Source organism: Cyphellophora attinorum, assembly GCF_001299255.1.
Source record: "Cyphellophora attinorum strain CBS 131958 chromosome Unknown Contig2, whole genome shotgun sequence".
Taxonomy (NCBI): Eukaryota; Fungi; Ascomycota; class Eurotiomycetes; order Chaetothyriales; family Cyphellophoraceae; genus Cyphellophora; species Cyphellophora attinorum.
Window position 1 is genome coordinate 394,092 of NW_017253230.1, and position 23,765 is coordinate 417,856.

The 23,765-nt window shown below is 54.3% G+C and overlaps 9 protein-coding genes across 9 annotated transcripts; 6 read left to right on the forward strand and 3 right to left on the reverse strand.

The window, feature by feature from the left end:
• Window positions 1–170: 170 nt before the first annotated feature.
• AB675_2445 (Lovastatin diketide synthase LovF) lies at window positions 171–7,905 on the forward strand (the record flags this gene model as incomplete). The annotated part of the gene is made up of 3 exons (XM_018142417.1): window positions 171–426; window positions 474–634; window positions 829–7,905. The coding sequence occupies 3 exons, from the start codon at window positions 171–173 to the stop codon at window positions 7,903–7,905; spliced, it is 7,494 nt and encodes a 2,497-aa protein (XP_018005139.1).
• Window positions 7,906–8,751: 846 nt separating this feature from the next.
• AB675_2446 (putative flavin-containing monoamine oxidase A) lies at window positions 8,752–10,238 on the forward strand (the record flags this gene model as incomplete). Its single annotated transcript, XM_018142418.1, has 2 exons — window positions 8,752–9,087; window positions 9,144–10,238. 2 exons carry the CDS (start codon window positions 8,752–8,754, stop codon window positions 10,236–10,238), a joined length of 1,431 nt encoding a protein of 476 aa, XP_018005041.1.
• A 377-nt stretch (window positions 10,239–10,615) lies between these two features.
• On the forward strand, window positions 10,616–10,993 carry AB675_2447 (uncharacterized protein; the record flags this gene model as incomplete). The annotated part of the gene is made up of 1 exon (XM_018142419.1): window positions 10,616–10,993. The coding sequence occupies one exon, from the start codon at window positions 10,616–10,618 to the stop codon at window positions 10,991–10,993; it is 378 nt and encodes a 125-aa protein (XP_018005264.1).
• Window positions 10,994–11,317: 324 nt separating this feature from the next.
• Window positions 11,318–12,660, reverse strand: AB675_2448 (Acetyl-CoA acetyltransferase; the record flags this gene model as incomplete). Its single annotated transcript, XM_018142420.1, has 3 exons — window positions 11,318–12,329; window positions 12,380–12,455; window positions 12,507–12,660. 3 exons carry the CDS (start codon window positions 12,658–12,660, stop codon window positions 11,318–11,320), a joined length of 1,242 nt encoding a protein of 413 aa, XP_018004961.1.
• A 672-nt stretch (window positions 12,661–13,332) lies between these two features.
• AB675_2449 (uncharacterized protein) lies at window positions 13,333–13,881 on the reverse strand (the record flags this gene model as incomplete). Its single annotated transcript, XM_018142421.1, has 2 exons — window positions 13,333–13,623; window positions 13,771–13,881. The coding sequence occupies 2 exons, from the start codon at window positions 13,879–13,881 to the stop codon at window positions 13,333–13,335; spliced, it is 402 nt and encodes a 133-aa protein (XP_018005192.1).
• Window positions 13,882–14,545: 664 nt separating this feature from the next.
• On the forward strand, window positions 14,546–17,500 carry AB675_2450 (uncharacterized protein; the record flags this gene model as incomplete). Its single annotated transcript, XM_018142423.1, has 1 exon — window positions 14,546–17,500. The coding sequence occupies one exon, from the start codon at window positions 14,546–14,548 to the stop codon at window positions 17,498–17,500; it is 2,955 nt and encodes a 984-aa protein (XP_018004764.1).
• Window positions 17,501–19,052: 1,552 nt separating this feature from the next.
• AB675_2451 (uncharacterized protein) lies at window positions 19,053–19,930 on the forward strand (the record flags this gene model as incomplete). Its single annotated transcript, XM_018142424.1, has 3 exons — window positions 19,053–19,114; window positions 19,164–19,452; window positions 19,508–19,930. 3 exons carry the CDS (start codon window positions 19,053–19,055, stop codon window positions 19,928–19,930), a joined length of 774 nt encoding a protein of 257 aa, XP_018004838.1.
• A 238-nt stretch (window positions 19,931–20,168) lies between these two features.
• Window positions 20,169–21,911, forward strand: AB675_2452 (Aromatic amino acid aminotransferase; the record flags this gene model as incomplete). Its single annotated transcript, XM_018142425.1, has 1 exon — window positions 20,169–21,911. The coding sequence occupies one exon, from the start codon at window positions 20,169–20,171 to the stop codon at window positions 21,909–21,911; it is 1,743 nt and encodes a 580-aa protein (XP_018004985.1).
• A 153-nt stretch (window positions 21,912–22,064) lies between these two features.
• On the reverse strand, window positions 22,065–23,686 carry AB675_2453 (uncharacterized protein; the record flags this gene model as incomplete). Its single annotated transcript, XM_018142426.1, has 4 exons — window positions 22,065–22,990; window positions 23,041–23,283; window positions 23,349–23,531; window positions 23,602–23,686. 4 exons carry the CDS (start codon window positions 23,684–23,686, stop codon window positions 22,065–22,067), a joined length of 1,437 nt encoding a protein of 478 aa, XP_018004991.1.
• Between the last annotated feature and the right edge of the window lie 79 nt (window positions 23,687–23,765).

The window sequence follows — 23,765 nt, forward strand, 5'->3', positions numbered from 1 at the left end:
CAGGAGAGTGGGTGTATAGTATGAAATGCTGCAGTTGGGTATATGGCTCCTACTACACTCATAGTCCCTATCGGACTGGTTTCCTGCTTCGTTAATCCCTCGTCCATTCGCTCGTTTCTACTGTACTGTGAAGATCAATACCTTGCTGGCCTGTGCCAGCAGTATTGACCATGCGTGGTACACCCCAATCCTCAAGCGACGATGTCGCGGTCATCGGCATGTCATGTCGCTTTCCGGGGGACGCAACCTCTCCCGAGTCCTTCTTTGAAATGCTGAAGAAAGGAGACAGCGCCTGGTCAGAAGTGCCGAAAGAGCGTTTCGACATCGACGCATATTACCACCCCTCGCATGGCCACAAAGGAACAATAGTTGCGAGAGGTGGCTATTTCCTGAAAGAAAACCCAGCCAACTGGGACGCTCCATTTTGTAAGTGCTGCAACCCGCCTTCTCAGGCCTGGACTAATTCTTTGAAGTCTCGACAACCGCCACAGAAGCCGCTGCTATGGATCCGCAGCAGCGCTTGTTACTCGAGGTTGCATACGAAGGTCTGGAAAATGCTGGTCTTCGGACATCTGACCTTGCAGGCTCTGACATGGCTTGCTACATGGGAAGCTTCTCTCACGACTACGAGAACGTATCAAGCCGAGACCCGGTTGACAAGCCACTATACACTGCTACAGGTAACGGCAGTTCAATTCTGTCCAATCGAATATCCTGGCACTTCGACCTCAGAGGACCCTCGCTCACCTTGGACACAGCTTGCAGTTCCTCGCTTGTGGCGTTGCATCTGGCTTGCGACGCTATCCGTTCGAAGAGTAATGCTACTAGGACGGCCATAGTAGGCGGCTGCGCCTCATGCTGGGACCGGAGACCCCAATAAGTTTGTCGGCACTGCACTTTCTGAGTCCAGATAGCCGATCTTACTCTTTTGACGAGCGTGGCAACGGCTATGCTCGAGGAGAAGGTGTTGGGATAGTCGTCCTTAAGCACATCGACGATGCTATTCGTGACGGTGACACTATTCGAGCAGTCATTCGTGGGACTGCGGTCAATCAAGATGGTAAAACTTCTGGTATCACACTACCCTCGAGCGAAGCACAGTCACGCCTGATAAGGTCAACATATGACGCTGCGGGGCTCCCGTTGAATGGTACATCCTACTTTGAAGCTCACGGCACAGGGACCGCTGCTGGCGACCCTATAGAGGCACGCGCTATCGGCAGCACATTCGGTGCTGACCCACAGCGGACTGAGCCTATTACGATAGGTTCAGTAAAGTCAAACATCGGACATCTGGAAGGTGCGGCTGGGGTCGCAGGTCTCATCAAGAGCATCCTTTCCCTAGAGTCAGGATTAATACTACCACAGCACGACTTCAGGAAGCCGAACCCAAAGATCGACCTCACAGGCTGGAAGTTGCAGATTCCTACCAAAGTCACCCCATGGCCAACTTCGACTATTCGTCGCATTTCGATCAACTCGTTTGGCTACGGTGGCACCAACGCTCATGCTATAGTGGACGACGCACTGAGCTATCTCCGGGACAAGGCCCTACCCGGGTCTCACAACACAGTCGAGATCGCAAGCAGTCCCTCGCCTAACCGCACCTTCCAAGACTCTGCCATAAACACCTCATATGATGAGAATTTTGAGCAGCAGCAAGACTACTTCTCTGGAGGCTTCAGCCAGCACAAGAGGATCTTTGCTTTGATGTCTCCAGAGCAGGGAGCGATAGCCAGAATGACCACGACGTTGGGCTCTTACCTGGATGAGACAGCTATCACAGGGCGGCGCTCCACCGACAAGCAGCTCGATGATCTTGCGTACACACTCTGCACAAGACGAAGCGCTTTCCACTGGCGGTCCTTCGCTGTAGCTTCCACCGCATCAGAGCTGAAGACTGCTCTTGAGTCCGCATCAAAGTCGAGCTACCGAGCTAACAAAGTCCCAAGACAGCTTTGGGTTTTCACTGGACAAGGCGCGCAATGGGCCCGTATGGGAGCCAGCCTCCTGCAGTACGAAGTCTTCGCCGATGCCATCGACTCGGCTGAACGCCTTCTAAAATCGCTAGGTGCAAGTTGGAGCGTCACTACAGAGCTGTTGGCACCTACCGGCACGACCAAAATCAACGAGCCGGAGTTCTCCCAACCATTGTGCACCATCATACAGGTTGCCATGGTTCAGTTGCTCCGTCACTGGGGTTTGGCTCCCTCCTGTGTCATTGGACATTCCTCTGGTGAGATAGCTGCTGCCTATACGGCCGGTGCCTTGTCCGCGGAGGATGCATTCAAGGTGGCTTATCACCGTGGTCGCCTGTCGCAGAAGCTAAAGGCTTTGCTGGGCGAACATAAAGGGGCTATGCTTTCAGTTGGCCTGTCGCCAGAAGAGGCTCATAAACGTCTTGCTGCGCTGCCACCAAGAGCTGTCGCCGTGGTAGCATGCGAGAACAGCCCGACCAATGTGACAATATCTGGTGATCGAGACGTCCTGGAAGACCTCGAAAGGGACTTCCAAGCGTCTGGACTCTTTGTACGCATGCTGAAAGTCACAAATGCATACCACAGTCCGCATATGGAAGTTATCGCAGCGGAATATCGCGAGTCCTTGATCGATATTGCCCCCTTGGAAACCGACGGATCAGTCAAAATTTTCTCCACAGTATCCGGAAACGTATTGACAGGAACAGAGACAGGACCAGATTACTGGGTGCGTAACATAACGCAGCCAGTAAAGTTCGTCGGTGCACTGGACCAACTCTTCGGCACTAGCAGCAAACAGCAGCGGCAACGCCGAAAGAAAGTTGACACCATTGACAGTGTACTCGAGATAGGACCGCACGGTGCCCTGCAGGGAGCAGTCAAACAGTTCCTGACAAAGATCTCCCAGACTGATCGCGTGTCGGTTGCTTCGCTGCTCTCGCGAGGTCAGGACGCTGCCGCAACGACCCTTGCTGCCGTTGGCAAACTGTGGGCCACGGGCTGCATGGTAGACCTTGCTTCAGTCAACTCTACCAAGCGGTTTCCGCAAGCAGCTAGTGTCCTTGTGGATCTACCAAGCTACCCCTGGAATCATACTCGTCAGTATTGGCACGAGAGTTCTCAGAGCAGACACTACCACCAGCCAATATGTGGCAGATTGGACTACGCTGGCCGTCCCGTGGAAGACTTCAATCATGTGGAACCACTGTTCAAGAATATGCTCCGCGTTGCTGAAGTGCCCTGGCTGGCCGACCATAAGGTCCAGGGAGACATTATCTTCCCTGCTGCTGGGATGATATGCGCGGCGGTTGAGGCAGCTCGACAGCTGCTGGACAAGACCAAAAGTACTCTTGGAGTCGAGTTGCGCGACATATGTATCGGACAGGCCTTGATCATCCCATCGGACGATTCTGGCATTGAAACCTTCCTGCAACTTCGACCTCGCAAGACGGGCATGAGGTCTACGGCATCCGCTTGGCAGGAATGGAGCTTCTATACAGAGTCTCGACAGAATGAGATCACGGAGCATGCATCGGGGTTGCTTGCTTTCGTTCATCCTCACGCGTCAGAGCTTGACAACGGCGAGGAGGCCGAATCTTTGCTTCGCAACCAGCAGAAAACGTACGAACTCGGCGTTACCAAATGCACCACGGCCTTGAGTAAAGACAAGCACTACAGCAGTATGGGAGCCATTGGTATCTCATACGGACCTACCTTTCAGGGCGTCGAGAGCATAGTCAGTGGCCCATCGATAGCTTGCACCACGATCACAGTGGCTGACACAAAGTCTGTCATGCCTTTCAACGTCGAGACCGAAAGCATTGTCCATCCGGCTGTGCTAGACGCTATCTTTCAGACCTCGTTTCCAGCGTACGTTGGGGACGCCACCGACATGAAGGAGGCAATGGTGCCGACCATGATTGAGAATATCTTCATTCCTTACGACATGCCGCGTACTGCGGGCGAGTCGTTCGTAGCAATTACCCATGCTTTCAAGCGTGGCTACAGGGGGATGTTGGCGAACACGATCGCTGCCAATGCATCCTGGACAAGTGCTTCTCTCACAGTCAAGGGACTGATTTTGACCGCGGTAGGTTCTTTGTCGGGTGACGCAATCGATACTGGTCTTACCAGCGCCGTTGAATCACAGATCTGCTCTGAAGTTGCTCTTCGGCCGGATCTGAGCTTCTTAGATACCAAAAACGCTCCGGGACTGCTTCGCAAACATGTTGAGCCTTTCGACGCTCTGAAGAAATACCAAGTGGACAGTTCCAAGGCAGCTGCTATTTGGGCAAAGCGAACCTTGCCTTTGCTGGCAACAGTCATGACGAGTGCCACTGCACCGCACTTCTCCTACTACCACAAGTACTTGGAAGAAGTGTACAGCAACGCCAAAATGATGAAGCACCCCTATCAGCGTGGTATAGAAGACTGGCTTGGCTTGGATCAGACAGCGGAGGACCAATTCCTCGCATCATTCGGCGCCCAGAATCCAAACGATGGCTTGCTTCTGAATTGTATTGGACAGAACCTACCAGCAATCATCTCGGGTAAAGTTCAAGCCTTATCGGTGATGCTGGAAGACGATATGCTGTCCAAGTCGTACAGCGCTGCGCATGGGTTTGCGTCCGGTACCGCCATCTTCCAAGACTGGTTCGATCTAGCCGGGCACAAGTACCCCTCCATGAAAGTACTCGAGATTGGAGCTGGTACTGGCGGATCAAGTCTGCCCGTGCTCAGAACTCTCGGTGGTCGGAACGGCTCGCCGCGACGCTTCGAGTCCTACACCTTCACAGACGTCAGCTCTGGCTTTTTTGAAAAGGCCCAAGATCTGCTCCGAGAATGGGGAAGTGCTGTAGAGTTCAAGAAGCTGGACATCGAGAACGACCCGGAAGGACAAGGCTTCGAGCTAGAATCCTTCGACGTTGTTGCTGCCAGCAATGTGCTTCATGCGACAAAAGACCTCTCGCACACACTAAAGAACTGCCTGAAGCTTCTGAAACCCGGTGGCCGCTTGATCCTGGGTGAATGCAGCCCACGCAGAGACCATGCTTCTTTCATCTATGGCGTGCTGCCTGGCTGGTGGCTCAGCGAAGATGGACGCACCGGCGGCCCACTTCTTGGACAGCAACAGTGGGACACTGTGCTTCGCAATGCGGGTTTCACAGGCGTTCACTATTCAGCTGGGGACTGTGTCGATCCCGCGTACAGGGTCTTCACTGCGATGATCTCAACGAAGCCGGCAGAAGCGAAGTTCTCCCAGCCAGAAGTCGCGGTCGTGGTTTCAACGCGGTCGAAGACTCAGTTGATGCTCGCGGAATCCTTGTCGTCGAAACTTGCTCTCCTGGGTCTCAAGGTTACAATTCTGCCGCTACAACAAGCTGTTGAGCGATCTACAAGTCGCATGGTCATCAGCCTTTGCGAGGTTTCTGCCAAGCTGATTTCGAACATGTCCTCGGATGAGTTTGCACTGGTCAAGAACCTCATTCTCAAATCGGCGCGGCTCTTGTGGGTGACATCGCCAACCGCGAGTCACGACCCAGACACTGCTATGGTTTCTGGCCTACTCCGCGTCGCCATGAACGAGGACGACGTGTTACGCCTACACGAGCTCCATTTGGACTCTAACGTCGAGGCACGGATGGACCAAACCGTGCAGCACATCATGAAGGCCTTCACAGCGAACTTCACTGCTTCGGTAGACCTCGGCGAAGGGGAGATGACAGAATTAGACGGTCTCATTCACGTGCCTCGTTACGTGGACTCGGTACGCGCCAACAATCATCTGCAAGCTCTGCATACCAAGCCAAAGCCGGAGCTGCAGCCGCTGCTCCAGCCTGGCCGTCCCCTCAAGCTCGTCATTGGATCGCCGGGTTTGTTGGACACGCTTCACTTTGTGGACGACAAGAGGTACTACGAGCCCCTGGGAGCCGAAGATGTCGAGATCCAGGTGCATTCGAATGCCCTGAACTTCCTTGACATCATGGTTGCCATGGGAAAAATTCCTGATGAGCAGCTCGGTGTCGATGTTGCTGGCGTTATCAGCCGCGTTGGGCCTGCTGTCACGAGACTCAAAGCCGGCGATCGTGTGTACGCATGTGGTTTGACCGGCTTCTGTGCCAATTTTGCACGCATCCATCAGTCCGCTCCGCAGATCATTCCAGAGGGTATGACTATGGAACACGCTTGTTCCATACCAGCTGTCTTTATGACTGCTTATGCTTGTCTGTTCGATGTTGGCCGCTTGGAAAGAGGTGAGTCTGTTCTCATCCATGCGGCTGCTGGTGGCTTGGGTCAGGCACTCATCCAGCTGGCGAAACATATTGGTGCAGAGATATATGTCACCGTTGGCACTCAAGCGAAGAAACAATTGATGCTCGATCTCGGGATTGCTGAAGACCACGTATTCAGCAGTCGTGGGCTCAGCTTTGCTCAGGGCGTCATGCGTATGACAAACGGCAAAGGTGTGGATGTCGTGGTCAACAGTCTGGCGGGTGAAGCGCTTCGAAAGTCCTGGGAGTGCGTAGCTGACTTTGGTCGCTTTGTGGAGGTCGGAAAGGTCGACATCTACGGCAACACTGGCGTGGAGATGATGCCATTCCTGCAAAACAGATCCTTCATGGGCTTCAACCTGGAGCATCTCACTCGAGTCAACATTCCAAAGACCGCTAAACTAGCTGAGAATGTTCACGCGCTGCTGCTGAAGGGTGTCATCAAGCCGGTCGAGCCTGTGAAAGTATTCGACTACTCGGAAATGGAAGCAGCGTTTAGAACCCTGCAGCAAGGCCGCCATACCGGTAAGCTGGTCCTGAAAATCTCAGCGGACTCGAAGGTTCAAGCACTGCCCAAGCCTGCGACTCCCGTTGCTCTGGACCCGAACGCTACATATGTGCTTGCTGGCGGACTAGGTGGACTCGGTCGCTCTCAAGCTGTATATATGGCTAAACACGGCGCTCGACACCTGATCTTTCTTTCTCGCTCAGGTGCCGCCAAAGAGGAAGCGAAACAGACTCTTGATGAGCTACGGGCTATGGGCGTCAAGGCTGAAGCATTAGCGTGCGACATCGCCGACCTAGACCAATTGCGAACAGCAATCTCGTCGGTCTCGGAGACCTTTCCGCCGATCAAGGGCTTGGTTCAAGGTGCAATGGTCCTCAGCGACAAGCTCCTCGACACCATGACGTATGAGCAATGGCTGACCGCGACTCGACCAAAGGTCGACGGCACATGGAACCTGCACAAGGTGTTGCCTAAAGGCATGGACTTTTTCATCATGCTCTCGTCTTGCGCCGGCATTCTCGGCAGCCGCAGCCAAGCCAACTATGCCGCTGGCAACACTTTTCAAGATGCCTTTGCTGTCTATCGTCGCAGCTTGGGCCTGAAGGCGCAAAGCATTGATCTTGGAATCACTACAGGCGTTGGCTGGGTCGAGGAGAATGCCAGACATGACGAGAAGAACCACCTCAACCGCATGAGTGCCATACATGTCAAGGCAGAGTACTTCATGTCGATCTTTGGTCGAGCCATGGCGGGATACTTTGGCAGTGATGACAACTCGAGCGCGTCCACTCCCTTACCCGCTCAGCTGCTTATGGGAGCGGGTAGCGGTGGCTTGGAGCGCCTCAACAACGTCGACGGCACGGGTGGAGAATTTGAGTGGCTGCGCAAGTTCGCACGCTTCAGCTACCTCGCTTCCCTTGACGCACGAGAAGACGGCAGCGCTGGCCCCCTGGGCGGAGACAGTGGTGGGCTAGAGGCGCTCAAGCAGCAGCTCGGCGCTGTCACGTCGGTGGTGCAAGCGGCGGAGCTCTGCCAGGAAGCCCTGGTCACGAAATTGGCCAAGTCGATCATGATCAACGCGGCGGACATTGATACAAACAAGGCACTCCATAACTACGGGTTGATTCTTTGGTGGCGGTCGAGGTGAGGAACTTCATCACGAGAGAGCTGAAGAGTGAGGTCAGTGTATTTGAGATTTTGGCGAACAATCCAATCTCGCAGCTGTCGGCGAGTATTGCGGCGAAGAGCAGACTGTTGCCGAAGGAGTTGTTGGGCGGAGGAGGGGTCACTGAAGATGGGACTGCGTGAGCTCATCACAGGCTTGGGAAGTTAGGTGTGCTGTTTGTTGGTATTCCTGCATTGATGTATTTCCTGGAAGCCGCTCAGAGGTTTTGAGTGGCCGGTGTTCCCGTAGATTGGATTGATATTTAGCTGTACTGCACTGATCATCTCCGGTCAATTGACCTATACACTGCCTGTCCAGCTTCAGGTGGAACCCTTTTGACGCAATTATTCGACGGATTACCGCGCACCTCTTCGTGACCGTGACTCCCACGAGCTTTCGATTGGTCAAAAGTGGTGAGTATATCGACTTTGCAAATGTTGGTCTTTCCGGGATCCGAAAAACGCATTGTGGAAATGGTGATTTATAGCATCATTGCCGCTGACGGGACCGATGAAAGCTGTTTTAGGAAGGTGGAGTGCCGGATTGGGTGCATACCTGCAAGTCATCCTCGCCCGGACCGGTTCTATGCCTACTGGGGTACTACAAAGTGATCATGTCCGTGTGGACACCAGTGTCACGACCCATTACCCTGATGCTATCTTCACTCCGAAAGTACATGCTGCCAGGTAACTGCTGGAATCATCTCTTGATTGCAGGCCGCCTGCGCTTATCAACAGCTCAACACATTTTGCGTACAAACTCGTGACGGAGTGTACAGTCTCCGACTCAGCCTGATAGCGCTGGTAGCAGTTGGTGTGATCTTTCAGCATGAGCCAGCCGACACCCACAGATGTGATCATCATTGGCGCAGGTTTTAGTGGTCTCCAAGCTGCTTTGGACCTTGAGGCCGCAGGCTACACAGTGAAACTCCTAGAAGCTCGCAATCGGGTTGGTGGCAAGTCGTGGTCGGCGCCCAACGCTGCGGGCGGCGATGGTCTCCAAGAGCTGGGCGCCGCTTGGGTTAATGACAGCAATCAATCACAAGTCTGGTTCTACTGCCAGAAATTCGGCCTGACCACCATCGTGCAGAACATTGGAGGCTCAGTAGCTAGTCAGAACGTGGATGGAGACTGCCATCTCTTCCCATTCGGAGAGCTGCCACAGGTGAGCACATCTTCCTGACCATGTGAGCCTAGTCGCGGTCTTGACATCTACACAAGTTTTCGCAGGAGGATTGCGCCAGCATTGCTCACATCCGAGACACCGCTGAAGCGGCATCTCTCAACCCAGATACATTCAAGTCCCCTGAACGTCAACGCGTGGACTCGATGACGTTCGAACAGTGGTGCCTTTCCCACAAAGCCACCCCGCTAGCGGTGAAGACTGCCGACGTCTGGTGCCGTGGCACTCTTGGCCAAGATGCAGCCGACGTGTCTGCTCTCGCCTTCCTCGAGATCGCCCGTGGCGCCGGTGGCTTGATCCAACTGCGCTACGATGGCAAGCACGGCGGCCAGCACCTCCGAGTCCGCGAAGGCACATCCGCGATCGCTGCTCACATGGCGAATCTACTCGGGCCCGATACGCTCCAACTGAATGCCGACATCCACTCAGTCTCAAAGGCAAACGATGGCAAGACCTGGATCGTCAGTACCGCCACGAGGAAAGTATATGCCGCCCTCAAGGTCATGCTCGCCATTCCCACCCCAGCTTACAAACGCATCAACTTCCAGCCCTCACTTCAGACCATCCTACCCCGTGACCTCGCGGCCTACGTCTCCTCCACCCACTACGGAGTCTCCGTGAAGTACATCGTTCTTTTCGCCACGCCCTTCTGGCGCGACCTCGGGTCCTGCGGCCTTGCACAGTCCTTCTCTGGACCTTTCAACCACTGCCGGGATACCTCAGTCGACGCTGATGGGTTATACGCACTGACTGGTTTCATCACGGCGGGCGTGGCTCGCACGTGGCTGCAGTATGACGATGAGAGGAGGAAAGAGCAGGTTTTGCGGCAGATTGGGCGGTTGTTTGGGGTTGACTACGAAAAAGTTCAGAAGGAGTTTCGGGGCAAAATGGAAAGTGAGTGGCAAGACGATGGGCTTGCTGGGTGGGGATGTCCTGTTCCGGTCCCGGGCAGGGGAGTTTTGGGAGCGATGGAGGACGGGAGATTAGACAGTCCATTGGTTGCGGAAGAGGGCCTATGCCTTGTGGGTACAGAATTTGTCGGCACTTGGAGAGGATATATGGAGGGAGCGTTGAGGAGTGGGGAGGAAGGAGCGCGTAAGGTTGTCGCTGCGCTGCGGGCAGAGGCAACTTAGCGAAAGCGAAGATAGATTCCGAGTTAGTCGTGCCCACCATAGCCTTCATCACCAAGTCGACTACAGCGCACGCGGAATACGTGTCGATTCCCAAGCAATACCAAGTATCTAGGCTACGCAATTTTCGGGTAAGTAAGTGACATGTATAGGTTTCATAACAGCTCAATGCCTTTCCGATAGGCCGAAACCACCCCCTCATATACTTCGAGCCGACATCCTGAACTTTACTGTCACGACGCAGATACGCATGTGGCATGCCTCGGGAGGCATTTTGCCAACCTCTTCCAAGAGAGCCTGAGTGCCCTTGAGATCCCACTCACGTTGTAAGTTCCCGAAGTCATCACTAAACCAAGCCACCGCCGACTACAAGACCAGCCATGACAACATACCCTCCAACCCTCCCACAAATAACCTCCCCCAAAACCCACGCCGCCGCCCTCGCCCACTCCTCCGGACTGTCGCCCACCGGCCCCATCGTCCTCATCTACGTCACCTCCTCCGCCAACCCCATCTGCCGACGCACCACGCCCAAAATCCAGCTCCTCGCCGCCAACTCCAAATACGCCGACGGCGAGCGAGTCAAGTTCTACCAGATGGAGCTAACGCCCGAGACAGCCCCGATGATCAAGTTTGGAATCCAGAACACGCCGATCTTCATTGCGTATCGGGGGAAGTGGTGCCAGACGGTGTTGGGGCCGGATTTGGTGGGTGTGGAGAGGATGTTGGATGGGCAGTTGGGGCTGAGGGGTAAGTAGGTGGACGAGGAGGAAGTAGACGGGCGACAAGGGAGCAGGTGGGCCAGGAAGGTGGGCGGGCTGCAAGGCTTTGCGATCAGAGGCGAAGCCGGAGTTGTAAGGGTGGCTTGAAGGATTGAAATCCTAGAAGGACAAGCATTGCGACAAAGAACAGACGAGAACTGAATCTGCATGTGTTTATGAGGAGCTGTACAGTAACAGGGTCTCACGCCAGTCCAATCAGACCATCGTACAGCATACACGCATGCTCGCTTCGAATCAATCCAGCAGACCAGCCCACGCGCCCCATCCCGCACCTCGGCGTTCCGCGCAGTAAGTGCTTTCCTACAGCAGACTCTCTATCACCAACGCACTAGCGCCTCCGCCGCCATTGCAGATGCCCGCGACGCCAACCTTGCCCTTGGTCGCTTTCAACGCGCCCAACAGCGTCGTCACGATTCGCGCACCACTGGCACCTAGGGGATGACCGATCGCCACAGCGCCGCCGTGGATGTTGACCTTGTCGTCCTTCAGCCCTAGCAGCTTCATATTTGCGAGGGCTACCACGGAGAAGGCCTCGTTGATCTCGAACACATCCACGTCCTCCTGCTTCACACCGGCGTGCTTGAGTGCCTTCGGGATCGCCAGCGCGGGACTCGTCGTGAATTTGCTGGGTTGCTGCTCTGCATCGCCCCATCCCAGTATCTTGGCCAGAGGCTTGATCTTGAGCTCGTGCAGCTTCTCTTCAGAGACGAGTACGACCGCGGCGCCGCCGTCGCTGAGCGGGGATGCATTGGGTGCTGTGACGGTGCCATTGTTGGGAATGAAAGCGGGTTTGATCGATTTGAGCTTGTCGACGTTCAGGTTCTTGGGCTCGTCGTCCTTGTCCACCGTGACGCCCGGCTTGCCTCGCGCGCCTGGGATCTCGATGGGTGCGATCTCGAAGTCGAATAGTCCTTGCTTCTGTGCAGCCTGTGCTCGCTGGTACGACTGAATTGCAAACTCGTCCTGCTGCTCCCGATTGAAGCCGTGATCTGACGCACATTCCTCTCCCTGGAGACCCATGTGCTCTTGCTTGCCGTAGGCATCTGACAGGCCGTCACGCAGAACGCCGTCAACGAGAGTCTGATTGCCGAACTTGGCGCCGGTTCGCATGGTGGGAAGGTAGTGGGGTGCGTTGGACATTGACTCGGCGCCACCTGCAACGATGATGTCCGCATTGCCGGTCATGATGGTCTGGGCACCGAGTATGATGGCTTTGACGCCGGAGGCGCAAACCTTGTTCACGGTGGTGCAGACGGTGGTGTTCTCGAGGCCGGCACCCAGGGCGCATTGACGTGCAGGGTTTTGGCCCACGCTGCAGTGTGTCAGTACGGACTGGGCGTTCCCGAAGGAGTCGGAGCTCACTTTGCGGACAAGACATTGCCGAAGAAGACCTCTTGCACGTCTGAGGGCTTGATCTCTGGTACTCTTTCTAAAGCAGCTGTCCACAAGATCAGTTTCAATGTTGGGGAATGCCAGCTGCCACACTCACATTTTATGGCATGCGCTCCGAGTTGAGGAGCAGTGAGCGACGAAAGTGACCCCAGAAACATGCCAACCGGCGTTCGAGCAGCAGCGACAATATAGACTGGCGGCATGCGAGGTCTCTCGCCGCTCACGCCGTTCTTCTCGCCGTTGGTGGCCATAATTGCGGGGAAACGGGACTTTTGGCTACTCAGAACAACGTGAGGTATGAAGAACAGGTTGCTCAATATCGAAGAGGAAGATGGGCAGGATATAGAAGGGACAGTGAACGGATTTGTTGAGTAAACAAGACACCGCAGCACTATCGACCTCGTGCTCACCGCAGGTTGCTCTTGCTCCTGCTCTTTCCCAACTTTTTTGGTGTTCGGGACCCCGCTCCGCGGGTGGCATCATGCAGGTACAAAGCTTAATAGTCCGCATCAGCTGAAGCCGGATGACCTGAAGCCTCAATCGAGACCGGATGACCGATTGATTTACAGACCGGCTGACGTATCACATACCTGCCCATACTATGTTGATCGTGCTTGACCCGTCTGCTACCTGAATCCATTTCCAGAGACAATGAGTTCGCCGCGTCGACTACGTAAAGCAGCTCTGACCAGTAGAAGCGGCGTAGGCAGTCGTCCAGAGTATACAACTATAGGGAAAGGTCTTGAACCCTCGTCGAGCAAAAATATTCACGTAGAGTCCTTCGAACACGATCGCAATTCTGGAAAGGTGAATCTGTGGTGACGTTTGTAACTGCAACTTGTGAGCAGTATTTCTCAAAGGTCTCCCATCCTGGCGCACAGTACAGGATCGCCAATATCTGCAGAGCTCCATTACAATCAACCTCAAAGTCCTCCCTGACCGTACACGAAATCCTTCATGTTCTTCTCGATGCCTTGCCGATCACCACTTGCTCCTGTTCCGCCTGTCCAGATCGCAGGGAAGACGTTGCTGAAGTTGGCAACGTCTGCTCCCGTGAGTTTACTACCTTCGTCTGCCATAGCGTCCTTGAAGTCCTGTATTTTATGCCATAGAATGGTGGTCTGAACGCCATAAGGAGCCGGTTGACCTGTGAACGGATCTGGATTCTCGAAGGTGTTGATGGACCAGGAGATCATGTTGTGCTTTCCCCAGACCTGCTAGACGTGAGATGGTGGGCTTCATGCTTTCTTCGTGACTTGGAAAGTGGCGCAAGAACAAAGGACACGCTCAACTGGCGATGACCAAGCATGAACGACAGAACAGGTACAACAATCTCAAACGCAGCACGCTGCTGACCTTACCTTGTCAATGAGAGGCATGTGTTTCGCCTTGTAGTAGTCCATATCGAACTTAAGGGGCTCTCCGGTCTTTGGATCCGCCGAAGGATAGGACACAACAACTGCGACCGTCATGGCGGAGTGCAATGGAAGTCTCAGACTGGAGTAGTGTCGGGCGTTGTCTGTTTGCTTGGTCCCTGCAACGTATGTAGGTCAAGATGAAATCCGGGCATGAAAAGCGATGGCTGTTTTACATGTCTTCGGCTTGCTTGTCCAACTGAGATCCCGTCGTACCTCGGCGAGAGTCCCCGCATTTTGAGCTTGACTCGCACAACGCGTACTCAGATCTAGTTCGATATTTAATGGAACGCGAGCATGGCAGCTCGAGCGCTCTGAAACCTGACCTTGTGCGGCAAACATGTCAAAGATGTCATGGCGTAGGTTTGTGTTGGGTGCATATAGACATGCCCTCTGCAGCAGTGGGACGCCTGTGCGCTTGGCAGATGGACTTGCCGCTTCTTCGCGCCTGGACACTGTGGACCTGCACTCGGGAAACCATTACTGCGAGGTCATAGTGTCCGACTAGAAATTGTCACTAGCAGGGTCGATAACTTGGCCTCTCGTGAGAAGGAGTGATGAAGTCAAAAATGTCTCGCTCATGGCATCCCCTCGAGCAACACAGCCTTGCGACAAGCCGACGAGGCTCCGCAAATTTGGGGTCCAAGAAAGAATTCCGGTGTTCAAATCTACGAACAACTGTCTGCACTCATTGTGTGCGTGAAAGACCCACGAGTACGACATGGATGACCTCTACGACGAGTTCGGAAACTTCATCGGCGAAGTCGCCTCCGACGAGGAAGAAGGCCTCCAAGATGGCGACGCGGTGGGCCAGCAGTATGTCTACAACGAGGACTCAGATGGCGCCGAAGAGCCAGCGGCGACAAACGGGGACATGGACGTTGACGAGCAGCCTATGTCGAACGCAGTCGTGCTTCACGAAGACAAGCAATACTACCCGACCGCGCAGCAAGTCTATGGCGAGGATGTCGAGACTATGGTACAGGAGGAAGATGCACAACCACTGTCTGTGCCCATAATAGCGCCTGTCGCGCAAAAGAAGTTCCAGGTGCAGGAGGCAGATCTGCCACCAGTTTACTACTCGAGAGAGTTCATGAGTGATCTACTGAGCTTCCCAGAAGGTATAAGGAATATTGCGATCGCAGGGCATTTACACCACGGTAAGACTGCTTTTGTGGATATGTTGGTCATGCAGACACACGACTTGCAGGAAAGGATGGACAGAAAGGTCGGGAAGAAGAGGGACGAGCAGTTGCGGTACACCGACACCCACTTCTTGGAACGGGAAAGAGGCGTCAGCATAAAGAGCGCGCCCATAAGTCTGGTCATGCAAGGAACAAAAGGCAAATCACATCTGCTCAACATCATCGATACTCCAGGACATATCAATTTTGTGGACGAAGTGGCCTCGAGTCTGCGACTAGTCGACGGTGTTGTGCTTGTGGTCGATGTTGTGGAAGGTGTGCAAGTCGGTGCTGAGCAGGCGATCAAACATGCCGTGTTAGAGGATCTGCCTATGGTCTTGGTGATCAACAAAATGGATCGCTTGATCCTGGAATTAAAGCTGCCACCAGCCGACGCGTACTTCAAGTTGAAGCATGTGGTGGAGGAAGTCAACACAATCATCGAAAACACCATGCCCGGGCAAGGCGAGCAGAGGAGATTATCACCAGAGAAGGGCAACGTTGCTTTTGCGTGTTCAGAGATGGACTGGATATTCACTCTACCCTCATTCGCGAAGATGTATGCCGACACATTCGCCAAGGTCGATGCCTACGAATTTGGTCGCAGACTTTGGGGCGACATCTTCTTCAATCCCGGTAGCCGGAAATTCACGAGGAAAGCGGTCGAGGAGGGCGCACGGAGAGCGTTTGTGCATTTTGTGCTTGAGCCGATCTACAAGCTGTACTCACACACGATCAGCGAGTCACCTCAGGACCTGGCCTCGACACTAGCGTCATTGAACATTTCTCTGAAGCCAGCTCAGCTGAAGTCCGACGCGAAAGTATTACTCAAGCTTGTTTGCGCCCGATTCTTCGGACCGGCTAACGGCTTTGTTGACATGGTCACAACACATATTCCATCACCTGTCGAGGGCAACCAACGGCAAGTCGAGAAATACTACACAGGTCCTCACAATCAGGACTCGCCAGCAGTGGAAGCTATGCTGAAGTGTGATGCTGACGGCCCACTTATCGTTGAGATCACGAAGCTGTTTACTGATTCAGATGTGAAGAATTTCAATGCTTTTGGTCGTATCCTGTCAGGGACCGCCACGTCAGACATGCCGGTACGCGTCTTGGGCGAGTCGTTCAGTCTCGATGATGAGGAGGATGCAGCGAACGCTACCATCACAGCCGTCCACTTAGCATGTAGTCGGTACAACATACCAGTCTCAGGTGTTCCAGCTGGCAACTTGGTCCTCCTATCCGGCATCGACAATTCGATATCGAAAACGGCAACAGTAGTGTCTCCCAATGTCGAAGAACCATACATCTTCACGCCGATCCGACACTACACGGAATCAGTCTTCAAGATCGCCGTCGAGCCAGTCAACCCGTCCGAGCTCCCCAAGATGCTGGCAGGTCTGCGACAAATAAACAAATCGTACCCTTTGGTCACCACCAAAGTCGAAGAAAGCGGCGAGCATATCGTCCTTGGTACAGGCGAGCTCTATATGGACTGCGTTCTGCACGACCTGCGTACACTCTACGCCGAAATGGACATCAAGGTGTCCGATCCAGTCACCCGCTTCTGCGAAACCGTCACAGAGACCAGCGCAATCATGTGCTACGCACTCACGCCGAACAAGAAGAATAAAATCACTATGATCTCCGAACCCCTGGACGACGGCATCGCCCAAGCCATCGAGTCTGGCGTTGTCAAAATCCGCTCTCCGATACGGCAGGTCGCCAAGTTCTTCGAAGAACAATATGACTGGGACAAGCTCGCGGCACGTTCGATTTGGGCTTTTGGGCCAGAAGAAATGTCGCCAAACATCCTCTGCGACGACACTCTACCTTCCACAACCGACAAGAAACTCCTCAAGTCTGTCCAAGAGAGCATCAAGCAGGGATTCAGCTGGGGCACCCGCGAGGGCCCCTTGTGCGAAGAGCCGATTCGTAATGCCAAATTCCGCGTCACGAGTGCGGATCTTGCCAGTGAGCCAATCTATCGCGGTGGCGGGCAAATCATTCCTACCGCCCGCCGTGCCGTCTACAGCAGCTTTCTAATGGCACAGCCTCGCCTCATGGAACCAGTGTACTCCGTCTCAGTCACAGGCCCGACCGATTCCGTATCCGTGCTCTACAATGTGCTCACGAAGCGCCGCGGGCACGTCGTATCCGATGGCCCCGTGGCTGGAACACCGCTTTACCACGCCAAAGCCCTCCTGCCAGTGATAGATAGCTTCGGCTTCGAGACAGACCTGCGCATCCAGACGCAAGGAGCGACGAGCGTCCAGATGGTGTTCGAGCGTTGGGAGACCGTGCCTGGGGATCCGATGGACAAGATGCAAAAGACCCGGCCACTGGAGATGGCAGATGCCAGGGGTATGGCACGAGATTTCGTGCTCAAGACGAGAAGGAGAAAGGGTCTGAGTGAGGACGTGGACGTGAAGCGATTCTTGGAGGCGGAACTTTTGCAAGGTCTCAAGGAGAGTGGTGTGCTGGATTGATGTACTCTTCGTGAATACCTAATCCGCAGCGACCTGCAGCTACTTTGACTTTCTCAGGGCTTGGCGCTGGTAGACACTCCGATTCTCCGATACTCCGGAATTGGAAACCACCACCCAAGAGCTCTTGTCATCAGACAATTTCACACCTTGCTACATGCATCGGCTCTACGACCAACATCATGGGATCCAGGGAGCCAGCCTGTGACCCCTGCCGGAAGGCGAAGGTTGCTTGTGATCATAAACACCCCACCTGCACACGTTGCCGTAAGTACGAAAGAGAGTCTCTCTGCAATTATCGAGCTTCGCCATTTGCAAAGAGGAAACGTGAGGCGGCCCCTTCTCAATCTACACCCACTCAAATATCTTCTTCCGTGCATCAACCAAGACCTTCACGTACACACATTCAAAGATCTCAGCGAAGTCTCACCCCACCACAACAGCATCCTACCCACGAAGACACTCACTACAACCTCTACCCGAATCCAGGTCATCAAGGCGCATCCAGTCACGCAACAATCTTCGATGAGCTTCGGTCTGTGAACGCGGTTTTGCCTAATATTGATCCGGCGGCAAGAGCTTCACCACCGCCGATCGGATCAGACTCGCGCACAATCCGCTTTAATGCCAACTATCTCGTCTATCAGGCTGCAGCAGATTTGCGCAAACTGCTCTCGTTGAGCAGCCTGACAGAACTCAGAGCGCTCGTGGACTTCTGGCGCGCAAAAGGCGCGAACCTGGCTTTGGCAGAGCCATTGGTGCAACCATGTCTTGACGCGGTGACGGATCTCCAGAGGACTTGGCCACCGCAATCATTTGACCCACAAGAACTTATAGAACGTCTACTGGACAACTCTCGGCGTCCCTTACAGATGTCGAGCAGTTCCACTCTTCAGGACTTTGCAGCGCAGATCTGCGGTACCAATGTGCGACTTGAGGCATTGGGGCTCTTCCTTTGTGCCAGCGTCGGTGCGACGATAGCTGTACCTCTGTTTCCGCCTCTTTACTCAAGTGATGAAGCACGGTACACCCTGCGTCGGCTGGCGACGAGACTGTGCGATGCTGTTGTGAATTTGTGCCTGGACTTGGACTGTCTGAACGATCTGCAGCTGATCTTGCAATGGGAGCATTTCCATGTTCATTCGAATGTCTCGGGAGATCAAAGTAGGTCACGAAGTCCACCGTCCTGATCTTACCCTCATCTCATACAGGTCTCCGATCCTGGCGCTACCTTGGCGATGTGATCGCATCTGTATCTGCCCTTGGCTATCACGAAAGGATTGACGACAAACCGGATGTCCCAAACTTCCTGGTCGAACTGCGGCGATCGGCATTTGCACGAATCTACAACAGCGATAAGAGTTTTGCGATATTCCTGGGGAGGCCGCCAAGGATAAGTAAGCGAACGGTTTCATTGCAATTGCCATCATGCCATTCCGATTGGGATTCGGAAGCAGCCAATACAGCGGATCTATCACCTGCAACAGGATGGGACGTAGGAGTAGCAATGTCGTATCGCGCAGAGGCACGGTGGTCGGGCATGTGTATGTCAATAATGGAAGAAATTCTTGAGATCCTGATGGGAGAAGACCGTAGTGGCGCCAACAGCAGGGTAAAGTACGCATGAAGCCCCGTCTTTGTCGAAAAATTGCTGATCTAGCGACAGGCACATCATCGACGCAACAGAAGACTTATGGTCAAGATTACCGCCGCAATTCCGCCTCAACTCTCGCTTGAAGGACTATCGTGGGACCATGTTCGAACGGGACTTCTTGCTCTCTGTCCGCCTCAACTACCTGCATCTCAAGTTTCTTGCAGGCTTTGTCCAGATGAAGTCCCTCACGAATGCTAGCACTGACCTACTGAGCATTGCTGAGGAGATCCTCGGACTCGTCGTTGAGGGCATACTCCAGCGAGATCAGTTGGCTAATGCTGGATCTGGTGTCGTATGGAAGGTAGGGGGCACGACATCAAACTCGTCGCATGAGACGCTTGCTAAATGATGGATAGATTGCCCAGTACGGCCTTCCTGCCGCCGGTGTCATTCTGCTTGCAACTGTGCGGGGTTGGAGTCCCCAAGGCAATCACGTACACCCCAGCTTCCAAGTCTGTCGCGACCTCTCTCTTCTGGCGGCCGAGATACAACTAGGCACAGTGATTCGCTCCGGAGAACCAAATTTCGCGTTACTCACGACCGCTGGGCGTACCATACAGGCTTTCTTGGAGTCTTGGGAGTCTGAGATGCCTCGACTCGCAAGCGATGACTGCAACAGACAAGCTGCTGACCCTGAAGGCGCCAATACAACGCTTCGCATGAGTCCGGACCCATGGAATCTGGAGATGGGCTTCTGGCAGGATTTGGGCGACCTGCCATTCCTCGGGTTCGAAAATGATGATCTGCATCACGAGGTGAACAGTCGAAGCGGGATTTGAGCGACTGAACATGTGCTGGACTTGCCACTATGCTGCTGGATTCTGGTCACTCACGGCGCAGAAACGTGTGCAAACTTTCCCACAGCGTTCGGAGAGTCGGCCAGATCCTCGGAGTGCGGAGAGGGCTTCGGAGAGACACATGGGTTGTTCCGAGAAAGTACAAAGGCACGACGCAGGCTTAAAAAGACCAATGCGTCTCTCTTTGGGTTGAATATACGCTGACGGCAATTTGAGGATCATGTCTGGGCTTACAATCGACGGCGTCGACGCCCTTCGAGCCAGCTCGGTCCCAATCGCTTCACAGGTGGCCGGCTCCGTGTCCTCGGAGTCCTTCAAGTCGACGCACAGTAAGTCTCAGAACGCCGGAAAGTCAATGCACCATCACTTCAGTGTGGAAAGTCAAGAGTTCACTGGCTCTGCACTCAAAAAGGTCGCGAACAAAGTGGTTCCTCTTCCTTTCATTCCGCTTGGCACAGGCAGACCGAGCGCAGATCTGTATCCTTGGGAAGCGTTGTCGATTCGGACTACTGGCCCTCACACAGATACACCTGCCAACAGCCAGCCTCGTGCGAGAACAGCGTCGGCATCAACTAGTGACGTCGCCGACGTAGCATCTGAGTCAAAATCCTGCGGAATCGCCAACGCGACGGCTGCCTCTGCTGCCAGTCACGATTTGGCCGATGGCTCGGGGTCAGATCAAATTAGTCGGGGTCGGCGCCACCCGCCCGATTCGATCACTCGCTACGGAGGAGGATACGACCTAGCAAGAGGTCTCAACTACAGCAACGCCGCTGGATCTCAACCTCTGGTTCGCTTCTTCACCGAGCACGTCGAGATCGTCCACAGTCCTCCATACAGCAACTGGGAAACCGTGGTTACTTGCGGCAGTACTTCAGCGATGGAGATGCTAATGCGTATGCTTTGCAATCGAGGTGAAACGATCTTGACCGAGAGATATACTTACCCTGGAACCATCGAAGTGGCAGCTCTCCTCGGAGTGAAGCTTAGGGGTATCAGTATGGATGCTGGCGGCATCATTCCCGACGAGCTCGAGAGCGCTCTACAAAGCTGGAACGTTACAACCGATGGTCCGCGACCTTCGGTTCTCTACACCATTCCATCCGGCCAGAATCCAACTGGTGCTACGCAGACTCTGGCGCGAAAACGGGCTATTTATACCTTAGCAGAAAAGTACGACCTTTTGATCATCGAGGATGACCCTTACTACTTCCTGCGCGTGGACACAGACGCTTCGCCAACCCACGACAGCGCTGCTGATCCTGACGATACTCAGCGCGCGAAAACCTACCTCGCCAAGCTCACGCCCTCATACCTGAGCATCGACTACAGCGGACGAGTCGTCCGCCTCGACTCCACGTCCAAAATCCTCGCTCCGGGACTGCGAGCTGGATGGATCACAGCCTGCTCCGACATCATCGCTAAGTTTTCGTCCTACACGGAAGTCAGTACTGTCTCTGTCAGCGGACCGAGTCAACTCATGCTGTGGCATCTGCTTGAAGAGACTTGGGGTCATGTTGGATTCTTCTGCTGGCTGGATTGGCTTTCACGTCGGTACAAGAGGCGACTCAATGCTCTTGTCGACGCATGCGAGAGATATCTTCCCAGGGACTTGTGCAGTTGGACTGTCCCGCAATGTGGGATGTTTCTCTGGGTGGCGATTGATTTGGGCAAGCATTCGACCTTTGGGTGTCCTCTAGGCACCGAATCTGCTACCGACGCAACTGCTATGCTCGAGCGGAAAAGGACCCAGCTGGCGGAAATCGAGGGCAGAGTCTACGCAAGCGCTCTGCGAAATGGGACGCAGTGTACGGTAGGGTCACTCTTCGATACGATGCCTAAGCTTGATCTGTCGCTTCATATTCGGCTGACATACGCGGCAGCGGACGAACAGCAATTCGAGAAGGGTGTCCAGGGTCTCGCAGACGCGCTCAGGGAAGAGTTTGGAGACCGGTACATGTAGACAGTCCATAGGTAAAACTTCTCGTCGTCATCCACTTCGACTAAGGACCTCTTCGACTTATTCAACGCTCACCTCAACTTTTGCCAATCATTCAATCTCAACTGCCAGTACTACCAAGTAGTTGCGCTCAACTGCAGCGGCAAAAGGCAGTCCTTATTCCATCCTCATATTCTCTACCTCGCTTGCAATCTCACTGATGGACTCACTGCCCGCATCAGCACTCATGATCTTAACCACCCTCCCCCTAAAATACGCCTCAACATCCTGCTTCTCAACCTTCCCGTCCGCACCCACAACATCTCTCTCCACCTTCGGCGCCATCGGAAGCCCCTTGCGCGTATCTCTCGCAAGCAGATACCTCCCCTCCCCATCAAGCTTTCCCCCAGCGAGTGCATTTGCCTTCCACACCTCGCCTTTCCCCTTCCCATCAAGATTCCTATCCCTGATGCTTCTGTGTATGTACTCGTTGGTGGTAGCTTGATCCGCCTCAACATCCCGACGTTCTTCATCCATGTATATAAGCGGCTTCCGATCTGCGCTGATGAAGGCGCGGTACGCTTTCTCATACCACGGTGGTTCGTTCGCTTGGCCTTGTGCCGTTGCCCAAGGGACGGCTTCTTCGTCGGTGAGCGCTTTCGGCGTTTTAGCGCTGTCGATCAGGTAGTCATCTGGGGTGTCCAGGTCTGTGAAAGCGAGTTTGCCTTTCTTAGCACACTGCGCGATCATCCACGCCAGCGTTATATCGCTGAGTCTCGGATCGTCCAGCCCGCCACCGATATCGCTGTGGCGGCCCGAGAACCACACTTGCTGCATGTCCTGGACAAATGGCCTGCCACCCTTCGCTGGAGGGAAGGCGGCGTCGATGCTTTCCTTGCTGGGCACGCGCCATACCGTCGGCCGGAAGGGCTCCCTACGCTCGTCGAGTGCGAGCGCATGATACGCGCTCTCAACCCGTGGACTCAACTCGCAGTTTCGAAACTCGATCTTTTCCTCGAAGAGTCCCGCAGCATGGAAGCCGACTGTGTCCCACACGCCTACGATCTTACTGCGTCCCTTGCAGTCTGCGCCAGCAAGCCCTTCTGTTTCAAACCATCCACGAAGTCAGCGTGAGCGACCTCGAAAGACTTACTCTCGGGACCTTGAGTGGTGGTGTGCGCTTCATGGTCATAGTAGCGTTGGTACACCAAGGGGAAATGATCCATGCCCTTCTTGGTGAGTAAGCCGAGCGAGGTGACGAGGCCAGCGATGGAGCGCGCGATGTAGGCGCCGCGGGAAAATCCAAAGAAGAAAATCTCGTCGCCTATGTCGTAGTTGTGAGCGAGGAAGGCATAGGCGGAGCGAACTGTGGCTGAGACGCCGGAGCCATAGAGGCCTGTGGTCAGGATCTGTTAGTGCTTGCAGGATCTAAGGATCATGGGGATGGGATGGAGAACGTACCACCACGAAGGGAAGTGCCGCTGACGCTGCCCACGCCGGGCAAGTAGTAGACGATTTGAGGTAACTCGTGGGCGTGGCCGTGAGGGTCGGTGTAGATGTCTTTGGCTTTGATGCAGCGGGCGAAACGGGTCACGTTGGTAGGGTATTTGACTTTGTCGATGCTGTTGCTGTCCACCCAGGTGCCTACGAAGGGATCAGTCCTTCGATCTCGTGAGGTGACAGACAAGTGGTGAGAATCTGTGGTGTTTCATACCATCACAAAGCACGATGAGCCTCTTCCTTTCCCTGACAATGTTAGAGGCAGCGCCGTTAGCAATACCGTCAGTGGTCGACGACATGGCTCTCGAAATGTTCCTGACGAAGAAGAATCTCATGTATGGCGAAGTGGAAGGTCAGACGCGACTTCATATACTTCCT